Genomic DNA, 17,027 nt, shown 5'->3' with positions numbered 1-17,027 from the left:
TCTGTCATGGGTGGAACATTTGTAACACAAAGTTTAATGTGTGACCTGTCTGTCCTCTAAATGTCAGTAGTTTCACATTCCCAGATGTCAGTCAGACCACAGGGAGGGTTTTCTTCCTCACTTGCTATGACCATTTATAGAGAAGCACTGAATTCAATGAGAAGCACGATGCATGAGGTTTGTTGCTCATAGGGCCAAAATGCTTCTGAATGAGAAGCATCAGATTGGCCTTTGAAGTATTGCATTGGCCTGGGAAATTAAAAGAATTGGAGACGCATTGAATGAGAAGCATTAGGTCCAAGAGATTATCAGTAGCGATGATTACTTGGTGGTGGACCAGAGCTACAGCAAGAAGACAATATCACCATTGATCTAAAGGTAACTGATATTTTAGAATGCTCTGAGTGGGTTTTCCTAAATCAAAGTAAAAAGGGAATATTTCAATATTAGGAATTAATCTAATTACTTTTAACATTTCAGTATTCCTTTAACATGATAAAGCTACACCAGCAACCTTCTTTTCAGACCACAATACGTGACTAATTTGCAGAAGGTTTTTTCACCAAAATGTCTTTTTAGGACAATTGCCAGTATTTAATCAAAGAGCACTCACCCATAGCTAGTAAACTAGTTTTGGTGGAAAACGTGCTGCTACAAGACTTATTGGTTTAGAATACCAAAGCCGTTGCAGTGAATAGATCTGTTAGAACAGAAGTTTTATTTATGAATGCCAAAACTCAAATATAGAAACCATTATTTAGTCAAGTAATTATCTGAGCGTTTTCCGGGGCAGGTTAATTCTATCATGTAGTATGTGACATACCTATGTCAATCTGCAGAAAGTGGTTCTTGGATTTTTTGTTAGATTCTGTACTGTATGCACATCTTTCAAACTATTGAGAAAATAATAATCGGAGGGATTTCCTTGTTGTCTTTGCTTAGGAGGATAGGACACCCAGTTCTGTTTTAGTGAAACAGCAACTTTAAACAATATAAGATCATACCTGCTGGTTAAAGAGCGAGCTTCCTCCTGGCATAGGTAAGGAAGATGGGGCAATCTGAAGAAGATCCAGAGGAGAACCTGGATTTGTGTTTTTACTTTCATTTGTGGAATAATTCCACACCAAGGCACTTGGACAGCAGAGGGTAATAGTCTGCAAGAATAGCAGAAGGGAGCATAAACATTTTATTTAAATTGAATAAAAATAAAATAAACATGGTTAAAATGAACGTAATATATATAGTAAATCCTTTTTATACAAATGCTATCAAAGTAGCATTGACACTTTTTGAGTATTTCATAAAGATACTCAGTACTTCATAAAATACTCAGGTTGACTGCACTGTAACTTAACTGGATTTCCAGAACAATCAAAAAAACATCACAAGGCAATGTAGGGAATACTCTGTTTAATGGTCAACTTCTAGGTTGTTGTTTACAAAAAGGTTGGAGTTTCCACCATCAGCTTTTGTCAATTCCCATCAACCATCACTGGCGATGGCAGTGGAAAATATTTAACTTCCCATGCTTTGTACGAGTTGCTCTACATTGCAATAGGGGTTAATCGTTGGGCTTATTAAACTGTGAAAAGTCTGATTGTGTTATTGAACACATTTATTTGCACTGGGATTTGTTGTAACGAAATGTAGCACTTAAATTCAGCTATATATGTGCAGTGTATTTCATTTGATATTATGGCTTGATAAAGACACCTTGTAATGTTGAAACGTTGCCTATGTTATGTAATTGATGAATGAAAAAACGTCGCAAATCAGATTGCAGCGTAGATAGTATTAGTAATGTGCTTTTGCAGAGGCAAATTTTCAGCATAACAGGAAGTGCAGACGTGTTTGCTCCAAAGAAAACACAGAAACTAAATATACAGAAGAGGATGTGTTTGAATCTTTGAAAATATTAACTCCTTCATTACCAAGCAATTTTTTGTTTAAAAAAAAAAAAAATATTGGCATAACATGTATTTAAACATGAGGGGCAAATCTAGCACACAAATGTATGATAAAACAGTAATTTTGTTAATAGATCTCTGTTCACAACTATATGAAAATTATGCAAAATACTGGGGGAATAAAAAAACATTATATTATATCCCTTATCTCACACCATAGTTCACTCCAACACACTCAATAGCCATAGGCAAGAAAAAATGTACCTCCAATTAGCAAGGTAAGGTAAGTGTGACAAAAAAAGATTACACGGAGGAACGCAGTTCTAGAATTAAAAGTTGGCACTTGACCAGAGAAGATTGCTTATGTATGCAACCAGTACTAATATTATTAGGGACCTACAGTACAAATTGCCAATTTAGAGATTATAGGATTGATCTCCAAGTACTATCACCTTAATATCTGATTTTTAAATATATGCACAATGTAGATCTCTTAAAACGGTTTACCAATTGATCACTAAAGGTAATTTTGTGGGTTTTGGGCCCTAAATTGGCATTTTAATAATTTTATATCCATGGTTTCCAAAGATTAGTTATTTTATGTGTGTTCACACTGCATGGTTTTAATATTGCTGTTTTAACTCAGTACATGTACACTTTGCTCAGTCAGTTAGTGTTCGTTATGAGGATGCTTACCTGTAACATGCAGCTAAGACCATATACTAGTGGACGATGTTGGGGACACGAATGAAAATCGGCGCATGGCAGGTGGACAGAGTTGACCACAGGACCTGATGCACTTGGACTTTGAGCAGATAAAGCTGGGTTGTTGGTTCCCATCATCATCAGAGGTGGGTGTGCTGCAACAGGATTGGCACAATCGCTGAGCAGGGCAGAAAGGCGTTTGGAGCAGAAGTAAGCAAGGCGTCGTGACAAATAGGCTGATTGTACAAACTCTTCTGAATGCTGAAAATAAGACACCATGAATCATTACGTTTACAGGTGTCATTTTATATTCTCCAAGTAAGTGAGGCCTAAATGTATTTGTAACACAGGGAACCTAATCAGATTACCTTACTATTTCAGCACTTCAAAAAAAACAATGTACAATAAACAGATAGTTATTCATTTAATACACTGTCAGAAGTAAGATATAGGATTTCAAAAATAACTTTATTGGGAGAAGATAAAAATAACACCACTATGATGCTTGTTGATTGAGCAGTAAGAAAAGAGAAAGACTATAAACACATTTCCATTAGTTACATTCATTTCAGTGAAAAGTTAATTTCCTGTAATTCAGAATTTAATGTAAAAGGTATAGACATAGAACTATAGAACTTTAATTAAAAAGAATGTACAGCCTTGTGGACCACTGAGGTGATCACTGCTGGATAACAAACTACAATGTAAAGTGTTCTGCTAAACTGACTAACAAGTGAATTCCAAATTACATTCTTGACATTCTTTATGTTGGCATGCAGAGTGATACAGACACGTATGCATAGACATTTTAACAAACGTATGTACGACACTGAAAGGTAAATGGAGGAAACCCAAAATGTTGAGGAAAATCCAAATTTTTGGCGTGCATGGAATGAGTGTGAGTCAGGGTACAAGCTGAAAAGATGTTGCTAATCATGGTATCTGACTACACTGAATAAAAAATCCATGAGGAGAAAGAGTCAGGCTAAGTTACATAGCTAAAACAAATATTGAAACAGGTTAAGATCCCCAAGAGGCCTCCTCTAGAGCAGCACTGGCAAACCTATGGCACGCGTGCCACAGCTGGCACACCGAGCCCTCTCTGTGGACACGCAGCCATAGGTCACCGGGGGTGGGGGCGCCGCTATGCAGCCTTAGGCCCCCTGCGGCAATGCAGAGTAGCAGGGCCGATCCTTGGCGGGTGCACGGGGTGCACCGCGCCCAGGCGCCAGAAGGTGGTGGCGCTTGGCGCAGAGTGTCAGCCTGCCTGATACACACCACTCGCTGATAGGAAGTGTATGGCCAGCAGGGAAACTCCATATGAGCAATATAGTCACCAAAACAACTTTAGCTTAATGAAGCAGTTTTGGTGTATAGATCATGTCCCTGCAGTCTCACTGTTCAATTCTCTGCCATTTAGGAGTTATCACTTTGTTTATGAACGCTAGTCACAACTCCCCGCATGTGACTTGCACAGCCTTCCTAAACACTTCCTGTAAAGAGTCATCTAATGTTTATCCTTCCTTTTTGCAAGTTCTTTAATTTAGATTTTCGTATCCCCTGCTATGTCAATAGATTGCTAGACCCTCCAAGAGCCTCCTGTATGTGATTAAAGTTCAATTTACAGAGATACAATTGTTTAAGGTAAATTACAGCTGATTGAAAGTGAAACCAGTTTTTTTTTCATACAGGCTCTGTCAATCATAGCCAGGGGAGGTGTGGCTAGGGCTGCATAAACAGAAACAAAGTTATTTAACTCCTAAATGGCAGTGAATTGAGCAGTGAAACCTGAGAAGCATGATCTCTACACTAAAACTGCTTCATTAAGCTAAAGTTGCTTAGGTGACTACAGTGTTCCTTTAACCCCTTAAGGACACATGACATGTGTGACATGTCATGATTCCCTTTTATTCCAGAAGTTTGGTCCTTAAGGGGTTAAACCTCAGTATTCAGGTTTAATTGCCGTGTTGGTACTTTGAGGAAAATAAGTTGATTTGTATTGCGGTTTGGGCACTCAGGCTCACAAATGTTTGCCATCACTGCACTAGTGTATATATTTAATGGAGAAAATGGAAAAAAGAAAACTAAACAACGGAGCTAAACCAGCCAAACAGAATGCAGTAGTAAGGTACAAGAACTTGCTTTTCTCCCCCATAAACATTGTGTGAAGGAGAATGTAAATGAGAAAGGGTTATTGCCTCTTATTGCCACTGAATGAGGCACTCCAGGCCTCCGAGCCTCAGATGGAGCAGATCAGCCCGCATCGTCGGATTTCCATTGTGCACTATAAATACCCCATGGGGTCCAGGATTAACCGTCATCGTCTCCCGGTCACATGTCCTCCTATGCTGGAATAAGGTATATAGCCTACTTTACCACCGTAAGGGGGCTCTTTGCACAGCAGAAGTAACTTCTCATGGTGTGGAAGCAGCAAGCTAGGGGTCTGCTTCCTCACCTTGGGGCACGTTGAGATTCTCTGCTTTCTAGCTTTTGCCAAAAGGCTGCAAAGATAGCGTCCAGTTTGGATATAACATCAGGTTGTGCACCATGTGGTAGACACGTGGCATTCACCATGATGGGTGCATCGCGTTCCCATGAGTCAGGGTAGCTTCCCTGGGATGGACCCTGATCACCTCCGATGGTCCAAAGGGGGAGAGGGTACGGAGCACTTGCTCGATGAAAGTGGCTGCTGTGAGATCGACTGCCAATCCAACCGGGTGCACACAAGGCTCAATGCTTTCGAAGGTTCTGCGAGTGGGCTCCAAGCAAGTTGCTGACCACTGGAACGAGTGCCCGCTGGATCAGAGATCCAGTTGAGTGAGGCTGTAAAATGCTCTTAAGCACCAATATTAGAGAGGAACTCGAGCTAAGCACATCTCTCCTCCATGATAGCCAGGCCCCGCCCCTGTGAATTTCAAATTTAAGGTCAAAGTAATTGAAGTGGAAAATTCTCTCAGTAAGCTATGCTTTCTATTCAGCTCATATTGTGTCAGGTGTTCCCATGTAGGCCCTTGGGCACATCAATGAGTTTGGATTATCTTGTTATGCATTTAAAGAGAAAATCATAACTATTTCTGTATACACCTGGTTATTAGCTGATCAAAAATGTACATTAAGTTTAAGCTGATTAAAAATGTACATTTTTTTTTTTTAACCAAGCTTTAGAAGGTAATTTTACCTGGTGCAGAGTAGCAATGTGCTGAACGTGTCTATGGAGGGAACTGTGTTAGAATTCGTTTTCTCACACGTCTATTTAAACTGGAAAAAACAACTCCCTACCCAGCATGTTGCCGGCTACTGCTGGCTTGGTTCATGGTGTTTGTGCGAAAAATTTAAAATGATTTCACCAAACAAGAAAGCAGTGAGACCTGAATTGCTCTATAAATGTACATTCCTATGGTAATATTGTTTTCAAAGTAGAGATAAACTGAAATTGAAACATTTTTATATTCTATTTTAATATCATCCTAACCAAAGGCAAACTTTTTGTTTTATTAGGTTGAATACCAGGAATATTTTTTTACTGTCCAATACTACAAAGCAGAACCGAAGTCCAATAATTTGTGTTCAGCTGTTTCTTCTTTGGAAACTTGAGATGTTTTTATTTCCAAGTATTTTTCTCAAATGATGTTACTTGGCATTTAAGTTTCATTCCATGGAAATAGGTCAGATACATGCTTTGCACTGAAGTGTAACTCGTCTTTCATCAGAATCCAACTTTTCCTTCAAGTTTTCTCAACGCAAGATAACCTCTAACCCTAAAAAAACTGCACAGAACTTCAATACCTCGTACCAACGGCCACACAGTCTGTTAAGATGTTTTGGAAACAAAGCTATAGAAACACAACGGTAATATGATAGTATATATAAACTATTTGCTGAAATTATTCTGAAACCGTTTCTATTGTTATTGTAATTTGTGGTCACCTACACTCCCTTTTCTCTTTAGTTAGTGAGGTGTGAGGAAGGAAAGCTGTTAACAATTTAAATGATATGCCTTCTGGAAAAAGTGCATTTTCAGTGAAATGGCATTGGAGACTGGGTGTGTGTCTAATGGAGCAGGGGAAGTTTATTTGGAATAGTGCAGCCCTAGAGAAGCATTGGGCCACGACAACTGTATGACCCAACACGCAAAACTATGATAACACAAACAACGCATACCGGGCCTTAGAATGGCCAGACTTGGCATAAAAGAGAAGACTTGGCATAAAAGAGAATGATCAAATAACAAGCTGAGGTCGGGAATACAGAGAGACAGCACGAAAATACCAGCCAAAGGTCAGGATACCAGTAGTAGGGAAAGTTAAAAAATACGCCAAAGTAAAAAAACAGAAAATCTTACCAAGAACGCGCTCTCTGACAACCAACAAGTGGAAATCACTACAGGGTACTGAGAGAAGGCATTACAGGTTTTAATATGCCTCTCAGTGCAGTGATTGGTCAGTACATAGCCTTTGACCCCAAAACGTGCGTGTGTGTCAACATCGTGATGTCACAAGCACAACGGCACCATCTTTAATGTGGGCAGTGTGTCCTTTGTTGTTAAGAATGGGACCACAGCAGCCAGCATCCCTTAGAACGCCGCACCAGCCGAGATCAGTCTTGTGGGAGGATCGGCGGCAATCCAGTTTATTTCTCCCTTTTCGGTGCAACTACCCTGCTGACGTGTGGCCGAGCCGATCAGGGATTTAATTGTGTCTGAAGTATCGGCGTGACCGCACTGATCAGTGACACATTGAAGAAGACTCTCAGAGGTCTGAGAATAAACAGAGGATAGACGCAGGTTTTCTGCACAGCTTAGGGGCCTGGATAGAAGATTCTTGTGTATTAGTGTGGATAGGTAGACAGAACCAGTGTTATGAAGAGATTTGAACCAGGAGCCATATTTTAAGCGGAGCTCTATATCTTACAGGAAGCCAATGTAAGGACTGACAGAGGGAAGAGGTGTGGGTGGACAGGAAGGTTATGCCTTTACGCAGCTTTCATTATAGACTTTAGCGGGGTGAGTTGGGAGTGCGTAAAATAAGTGAGAATGGGGTTGCAGTAATCAAGGCAGGAGATGATAGTGACATGGACGAGCACCTGTCATGAGTCAGAGGATGCTTCAGCACAAGATAGCACACTAACAAAGGCACAGGAGGATAATATAGAAAGGCGTATTACCGGATGCTACTATAGCCCAACTTAACGCTACATAAACTGAAATAACAGAGCTAAATATCACAATGCTAGAACAGAAAGAGAGAGACTAGGTTTAAGAATAATTCCTACTGGAAAACAGGAACGATGATCATAAACAAAGCTTAGACATGAAAGCAATACAGAACACTGGAAATACTCAGAGTCTAAGACAGGCTGGGTCATGTCCATGTCCATCCCACACCCTGCTTTCCCTGACATTCCTCCCCTCCAGAGAGGGTGAGTTACATTAGCCACGATGGATCAGGTTGCAGGTAGAAATTGGTCTTGGTGCTGGATCAAGATGGGTTTTAGCTTTATTTCTATTCTTTCAGTTTTTATTTTTAATGTTTTTAATTGGGTGGGCCGGACCAGCACAGCAAGGGTTACTGTAACCAAAACCAGTGTTTTATGAAAACCCTTGTTTACGGTTGGAATAAGCCATTAAGCCTCACCAAAAAAATGGACCCAAATGGGTTGTGTGGACAAGCCTCATTTTGGTTTCTCATGATGAATTGAGCAAGTTCCCACATGATAAAGCAAAACTCATAGTGCTGCACAAGGAAACACGCACAGACAAAGATGACTGACAGAACCATCACCAGGTATTTTGATTTGGAGTCCCAGTGGCCATAATCCCTACCTAAAGCAATGCAAAAAAAATTCAGGCAGGTGGAGAGAAGATACTGGAGAAATACTTCCAAAAGGAATGCTGTACTGTTAAGGTTGAATTAGGGTGGTTATGTCTGTATTTTGTGGAGCCCTGGTTTGGTTTACCAAGAGCAAACACAGTTGCCTATTTAGCATTTCAAATAATAATTTATCTTATTAAATGAATGTACATTGCGTCCTGTGCAAAATGAAAGAAACAGGTACCAATTACTGGCACAATGATTATTATCTTTAACAGTTAAAATTCCTAATAATAATAATAATGTTTATTTAAAAAAAAAAAACATTGGAAGAGATTTACTAAATTGATATAAAAAAAGATCTAAAATGTGCAGAATTTTCGGTCTAAATTCCAATATGGTTAGCAGTAAAATTCTGATTCAGGAAGGATTGCCAAAATTAGTAGCGAGAAGAAAAAAAAAATGCAGAAATGAAACAGAACACTTTTCTGGTGGAAAAGTGTCAAAAAGATATGTTGTGTTGCTGAAAATATAGCATGCATTCAATAATTGCACTTAGGGCTTAAAAGAGAATAAAAACCAGACAGATAAAGTACGTTGGAAAAAAACAAAAACATAAAGACAAACACATGGCAAAAACTCTCCCCCTATGGAGTGTAAATATTTACAATAAATATACTGAAATAGTTTATCAGTACAGTTTGCAAAATAGAGAAGAAAATATATATATAATTCCAGAACTCGAACACAACTGAGATAATCAGGACATAGAGGATTTATCATTAACATTTTGCGTGTTGAACAACTGGTTTTCTGGAATATTACAGACTTACATGTGTTTACATTCCTTGTGTGGATATTATACTCTAATGTTACTTTCAATGACAAACTCTAGACATATTTATATTTCTCACATAATTGATTTACTTAGTGTGGGTGTTTTTGGCCTTGATACATTATTAGTTACCAAGAAAAAATCTTTTAAGTGGTTACACCAGCAAGGCACATGATAAATGCAGCACATGATAAATGCACAGTTTTCTCCCTAAATATCAGTGTCATGTATTGTAATTGTTCCAGAGAAATAACAGTCGAAGCTTCTTATACAGACAATTCTCACAAAAATAGCAATACCACACTCAAAACAACTAAAAGCGGCACTGTCATGGCCGAATCTCTTTTTTTTTTTTAACCCCCCTCCCGCCTCCAGTACATCTGATCTAACTGACCCCCTAGTCAGCCCCAAATGCCCCTAAGCCCCCCATATTACCTTTTTTTTTTTCTGCCCCGATCTTTATTCAGGGCGCTGCCATCTTTGTGTGGGTAGGTGAAGTCCCTGTGGGACACGTCATCTGCCCACACTAGATAGCGCTGTGAGATTCCCGCACATGCCCAGTGAAACACCTGGACATGCGAACAGGAATTCCATCTATTCATTCATTCATCAGACAGACGAATGAATGAATAGAAAAATCAGACGAACAAACTAACACTGAGTATCAGTGTTCGTTTGTTCTTCAGTTTGTTACAAGGAGGGAGCTACCAGCACACAGCTCCCTCCTTATAATATGTAAAAATAGAAGCGGCAGGGAGCAGTGCTCCCCACCACTTCCTAAGCCCCCCAGGTCCCCCTCTCACTCTATGGGGGTCAATATGACCCCCATAATAGCACCAGGGAGATTAAAATGCCCCTACTCGCTACTGTCCTTCCCCCAGGCCCCCACCCCTGGGTGGCGGGTGTTGGCCATAATGATAATGGGAGGGGACACCTATTGTCCTCCCCACCACTGGGCGGCGGGTGGGGACCATAAGGATAATAAGGGGGGGACCTACAGTCCTTCCCCCCCCGGCCCTTACCCCTGTGCGGTGGGTGGGGGCCATTATGATAATAAGGGGGAGGGGGAACCTACTGTCCTCCCACCCCCCGTCCCCCACCCTTGGACGGCGGGTGGGGGCCCTAAGTCAAATCCCCCCCCCCATCAAAGGTGACTAGGGATCCCCAAGACCCTAGTCACCCACCCCCCCACCCAAATAAAAAGGCCCCTACCTACCCCCCTCACCCTAAAAAATAGTGAGGGGGGAATAAAATAACTGTAAAGTAAAGTAGAATTAAACTTACCATTCGACATCTTCTTTTTTCTAAAATCTTCATTTTTCAGCACCAAAAAAGGCCAAATAAAAAACCATCATACCCGTCGAACATAAAATAAAATAAAAAACAAGAGCGCAAAAAAATAGAAAACAGTTGAAAAAGAAAAAACACGAGCGCTTGAATCCAATCCAATCCATCCAATCACAGTGCTCTGTGTCATTTTACACAGCATGGGAAAGTTCTTTGGAATTTTCCCACGCTGTGTAAAATGACAAAGAGCACTCTGATTGGCTTAAACCAACCAATCAGAGTGTTCTAAGACTAATTGCAGGGCGGCGCAAGGCTTTATAAGCCTTGACCCGCCCTGCGGAGCTCAGTATGCGGCGTGCCCTCGAAGGGTGAAGATGGATTATGGTTTTTTAGCGTCAGATTTTTTATTTTTTGTCTGGATTTTTTTTTTGCGCTTGGTTTTTTATTTCATTTTAAGTTCGACGGGTATGATGGCTTTTTGTTTCGCCTTTTTGGGGCTGAAAAATGAAGATTTTAGAAAAAAGAAGACGTCAAATGGTAAGTTTATTTTTTCTTTACAGGTTAGTTATTTTATTCCCCCCTCACTATTTTTAGGGTGAGGGGGGTAGGTATAGGAGATTTTCATTTGGGTGGGGGGTGGGAGGGTGACTAAGGGCTTGGGACCCCTAGTCACCTTGATTGGGAGGGGGTGATTTTCATTTAGGGCCCCCACCGGCCGCTCAGGGGTGGGGGCCGGGGGGGGACAGTAGGTCCCCCCCCACCATTCTTATCTAGGGCCTGGGCCCCCACCCACCGCTCAGGGGTGGGGGCCGGAGGGGAGGACAGTAGGTCCCCCCCTATATTTATTTAGGGCCCCCACCCACCGCTCAGGGGTGTGGGCCAGGGGGGAGGACAGTAGGTCCCCCCCCTTATTGTTATTTAGGGGGCCCCCACCAGCCGCGCAACACTGTCAAATAGACATGCCCCTACTCGCGGTATAGCGAGTAGGGGCATATTATTTACTAATACTAAGTAATCTTTACTTAGTATTTGTAAATGTGTCTGAAAGACCAATTTAGGTCTTTCAGCCTTTTAGTAGATAGCTCCCTAATACCGTGGGAATTAGGGAGTTATCTACTAAGCGGCTGCAAGATGCAGCCGCGGCAATGAATAGGATCGGAGTTTCATTCATTCGAATGAAATTCCTATACGAACAAAGTGCCGAATTGCGTTCTAAAAGAAACGAACATACTGTTCTCATTCAGTTAGAACGCAATTTGGCAGTTTAGTGTAAAATGACAGGAAGCATCGCGGGAACACAGAGGAAAGCTAGGGATCATGGGAAAATTGCTCTGACCAGCGGAAATGAAGCACACTTTGCTCCTCCGCTGGTCAGAGCTGGTTAAGCGGAGGAAACCTCCATAAGGCAAAGAGTCCCTACTTTGTCTTATGATTTTAAAGAAAACTATAGCAGACAGGAAGAAAAGAAGAACAGATCCTGAGAGAGGGGGAGAAGAGGAAGAGATTGAGGAAAGGTAAGTTCGGCATGACAGTGCCGCTTTAATGGAATAGAAAGAAGAGATATCTGAGGAACGAGTATCTGTGTAGTAAGTTTTATTACAATATTGTGAACATGTCATGCCAGCCACAATAAGCAGCAGTGATAGGACGTGTAACTAACACATCTCTGCTCTGAACATCAAAAAAAGAGAAGGGGGACCAAAAAAACCCAAACTAAATGAAACTGAGAACTAATGCGTTTCACGTCACTACTGGACGCTTTCTCAACAAATAAAATGTATTTATTTTTTCCTTATTTAGAGTAGCGACACATACCTCTCCTTTGATTTATTTCTTATACAAACAGCGGAACAATATATTACCGCCAAACATTCCATGTCTGAGAGACAACTGTGACTACTTAGACTTTATACTGTCTGACATCATAAGGCCAAAAGGACAGGATTGGGAGATTGAGTACCGTTAAAGGAACATTCTAAACACTATAGCATTAGGAATACAAAAGTGTGGTCCATTATGCTATAGTTCCCCTGTCCCTATTTAGATTAGAGGAACTTCATGTGAGGCTGCTCTGCCTTTTACAAAAAAACATGCATTTGTCCAATCCAACGCTCCTTGTAAAGAAACATTGGGGACATGATGCATGAGCACCGCGCATGCATACAGTACAATGTTTCTCATTGATTGAAATCAATGCTTTGCTATAAGCAGCATTTGGTCACACAGCAAAGTCGCACACCCAACAGCACAGGCATATATAGAATCCTTCTATATTTTTTCTTAACCCCTCCTGCTCATACACCCTGCTTACTATTGATATGGAGGCAAAGTAAGCTATGATCTCTATGTTTATGCTCATCTTTCTAACGTAAACTGTGAACAGTACGAGAGAAAAAAGGAGTATAGGAATTCTTTGATATGGTGTGAGCTGTGTGATCCATCAACATATAATAAGGTTTAAAAGGTATGAACATAATCCCCAAACCAATACAACCTCTCATGGGAACTCTTACAAATGACCACAACAACGACAAGATTTATTTGTTCATAATTAATATTATGGTTAGTAATTCCAGGTCAAATAGAGCAGTAGGATTTTAAAAAAGTACTGTTTATGGTGCCAGGTGGATAGCAATAACCATCCAGGGTCTAACCTTGAAAAATCAGAATACCAAATAGAAACAGGCCAGCTCAAAAGAAACAGAGGCAACTTTTTCTGAGATAGGTGATTTTGAGTAGTATTGTAAAATTTTAAAAAACAGTATTTATTTTTAGTTTTCGTGTGCGCTGTTCCTTAATTTGTGTTTTATATATATATATATATTGGTCTTTACAGCACCACCACTGCTGGGAAATGCATGTTGGTGTGCCCCTAATTACCTTTTTTTCTGCTTACAAGGGGATGCTCGATTGTAGGTAGATGGTATTTTACTGCAACAGTGATTGCAAAGTGTTAACCTTTATATTGGTGCATTTGAAATGTCAACAAAGAAATGGCTGATAATTATTTGGAAGCCATGGCAGTGGCAATTGCATTATAGTCATTTAGGCTTAAGAGTTTGGGGTGGAAGTTGGGAAGTATGGTACTTGCAGGGTTACTGTGCTCACATTAAATCCCCACTAACCCTTTAACTATGCAGTCATATTTCAAACTCACTATTGTTGTAAGCCTATCAAATATTGTGTTCACACAATCAGGGCCGGCCTTAGGAAATTAGGCGCCCTGTGCGAAAAATCTTCATAGCGCCCCCCCTCCTCCCCGGTCATAAACCTTCATCCATGTTTGTGTGTGTGTGTATAGGGGTGTAGTGTTTTTATAGGGGATTTATTAAACTAATAATGATTTAAAAACAAATATTCATTCCCCCTTTCATGTTACCTTGCAGTGTGGGGGGAATGTTGATCTTTGATGTTCCAGTGTGCTGGGAACCTAGTCTGCACCCTTCACAAAGTGCAGACTATGAGTACCTGTCTCGTTAGCACAGGCATTTACAGTGTCAAGGCTTCAATCCGCAGCAACGCACAGATTGGTCGGAGCATGAAAGACAGCTACTTATGGTCTGCAGCCAATAGCTGCACTTCCGCTGGCATATTAGCCCCGCCTCTTCCTCTCATTAAGCTCCGCCCCTGCTGCTCGTTATGCCCCGCTCCCGCTGCCTCGCTATTTTCTTTCATAGACACAGGTGGAGAATAGTGAAATCCTCCACCGGGTATCTGCTTTAGCTCCCCTTGCACCCTGTCACCCGGCCATGTGTGAGCTGTGTCGGCCGCATGGCGCCCCCTGGTCCATGGCGCCCTGTGCGACTGCACAGCTTGCACAGTCCTCACAGTCCTCCTAAGGCTGGCCCTGCACACAATAATAAATCTAGTAGAGAGAGTTGTTAGTAGTGATTGACCAATATTGATTTTTTTAGAGCCGATAATCTGTGAACTTTCAGGCTGACAGCCGATAACTTACCGATACCGATATTCTGTATATTTACCATTTTGAAAAAAATAAACAATTTCTACACAAATCTACTGTTAACTGAACATGTTTATTTATTTATTTTTTTGCAAATCTTTTTTTTTATTAAGGTAAATGCACAAAATATACATGCCAGTCATAATTTATGTTTTCCAGAATATATGTGTGTGTAGTGGATGCATGAGAGTATTTGATTAGTGAATGCAGTGTGTGTGTGTGTTTGTGTAGTGTGTGTGTATTATGAATGCAGTGTGTTTGTGTAGTGTGTATAGTGGATACAGTGTGTGTGTGTTTGTGTAATGTGTATATAGCGAATGCAGTGTGTTTGTGTAGTGTGTATAGTGGATACAGTGTGTGTGTTTGTGTAATGTGTATATAGTGAATGCAGTGTGTTTGTGTAGTGTGTGTATATAATGAATGCAGATGCAGTGTGTGTTTGTGTAGTGTGTTTTGGGTAGGTATGTAATGTGTGTAAAATGGGTGGAGATGGAGAGGCATTTTTTATTTGTAACTTACATTTTTTTATACATTTTGTTTTAGTCCCCCCTCCCTGCTTCTTACCTGGCCAGGGAGTCACTCTGGGGGGCCCATGGCAGTCCTGGGAGGCCCAGCAAACTCTTACTTCCCTTCAGCTCCCCTGTCTAACTCTCGCGGCCTGCGTGCCGCGCAGAGCATTGCCTTGGTAACCAGTGGCAATGCTCTGACAGCCACGGGACTCGCAAGAGTTATACAGGGGAGCTGCTGGGAAGGTTAGTAAGAAAGTGCTGATGGAAGCCCTGGTCTGCATTATCGGCAATATCAGTATCTTTATTGACCGATATTGCTGAAAATACAGAATATCGGCCAGACCGATAATCAGTTGATCCCTAGTTGTTAGCCAATAGTACTGGCCCGCCCAACATAAAAAATACAGGCAGTTCAATGATGTCCAAGTGAACTTTAATCTGGCCCAATAAAATGAACACGATGCAGTTTGACATTATTAAAATAACACTTCAAACCCCTAAAGTACATTACAGTACATTACAGCTTTCTGCAATGTTTTAGGGGTTAAAAGTGTGTCTTAACATAGACGCATTGGTTTTATTTACAAGGAAGTACAGGAGAAGCGTTGCTCTCATTTACAAGGATGTATTGTACAGGATTACAATGTTTAGATAGACATTGAAAATAACTTGTTTATCCAGGAAGAAATAAATCACCACTTTGGAATCAACAATGTGTCTTTATTCTTCAGGTATAATTAAAAAATTGCTTAACAATTAGATTGTTCCTTCTTTTGAATTAACAGAAACAAGGGTGGGTGAACTTGGACTTGAGCCTTTTGTCATCCCAAATAGCTATGTCACCTAAATACTGCCATCATTTTTTGTAAACCACATAACTGCTGCACATGTACTCGCTATTGTGACCCCCCCCCCCCATTTCTATTAAACCATTTCAGAGAGGTTTGACAAAAAAATAGGTTTTCCTCTTCATCAAAGTTCTGTTCCTCTGCAGCAACTCCAATAGTGCAGAATAGTTATTTCTGCATTATTCATCGAATAGAATACTGAGCAGGGATAGGCCTTTGCTTAATCCATGGGCTGTGGATTGGCCAGGCAAAGAGGTTTTAGGAAGAGCCCATTGTATAGCAAACCTCAGTTTGATAGAAAATGGGCACACACAGCCTAAAAAGACACAAAGCACCATAGCCATTACATGACAATTGTTTGTGTACACAGTATCCTTTTAAAGGGACACTCCAGGCACCCAGACCGCTTCTGCCCATTGGAGTGGTCTGGGTGCCAACTCCCACTACTCTTAACCCTGCAACTGTAAATATTGCAGTTTTCATAAACTGCAATATTTACATTGCAGGGTTAACTCCTCCTCTAGTGGCTGTCTACTAGACAGCCACTAGAGTGCACTTCCTGGTTTATAGCACAGGTTTTCTGTGCTATAGCGTCGCTGGACGTCCTCACGCTATGTGAAGACCTCCTGCGTCGCTAAAGTCCCCATGCACATTAGGTCTCCCCCGCCGCCGGCCGCGCAAACGGTCTCCCCCACCAGATGACGTCGGCAGGGGAGGAGCATGGGCGGATCCTAAACCAGCGCCGAGGGACATTGGTGCTGGTCTCAGGTAAGTCACTCAAGGGGTTCTCACCCCTTCAGCAACATGGGATGGGGGGTGGGAGGGAGAGGGGACCTGCAGTGCCAGGAAAACGATTTGTTTTACTGGCACTGGAGTGTCCCTTTAATATTGTATTATATGAATAGCCTGGTCATTTGCATTGTCACAATAAATCATTCAGGGCTCCCAAATTCATATCAAAATAAAGCTTTCAAATTAGCTATATATAATAATATTTTAACCATCTGATTAAGAGTCTTGTAATCTATACCGTTTCTTTGCCTTGATGTTGGCAGGCGGGCATTCATTCCAATTGCCATTGGAGTAACTAAATGACCTCCATTTGTCTAAATATACATAGGGATTAAGGAGAGAGCGCAGGTAACTTTTTACTTTGGTTTTT

At 41.1% G+C, this 17,027-nt stretch overlaps 1 protein-coding gene across 1 annotated transcript in view; it reads right to left on the bottom strand.

Annotated features, from left to right (window-relative positions):
* MED12L (mediator complex subunit 12L) overlaps positions 1-17,027 on the bottom strand; it is a 442,361-nt gene that overhangs the window by 371,756 nt on the left and 53,578 nt on the right. Inside the window, exons 8-9 of the mRNA XM_063442526.1 lie at positions 2,604-2,873; positions 1,005-1,154 (exon numbers count right to left, since the gene is read on the bottom strand). Of these exons, the coding sequence (XP_063298596.1) occupies positions 1,005-1,154; positions 2,604-2,873 (420 nt within the window). The remainder of the gene's footprint in view (positions 1-1,004; positions 1,155-2,603; positions 2,874-17,027) is intronic.

The sequence above is a fragment of the Pelobates fuscus genome, chromosome 2 (assembly GCF_036172605.1).
Source record: "Pelobates fuscus isolate aPelFus1 chromosome 2, aPelFus1.pri, whole genome shotgun sequence".
Taxonomy (NCBI): Eukaryota; Metazoa; Chordata; class Amphibia; order Anura; family Pelobatidae; genus Pelobates; species Pelobates fuscus.
Note: the sequence above shows the minus strand (reverse complement) of the source record. Positions and strands in the feature narration are given on the sequence as shown.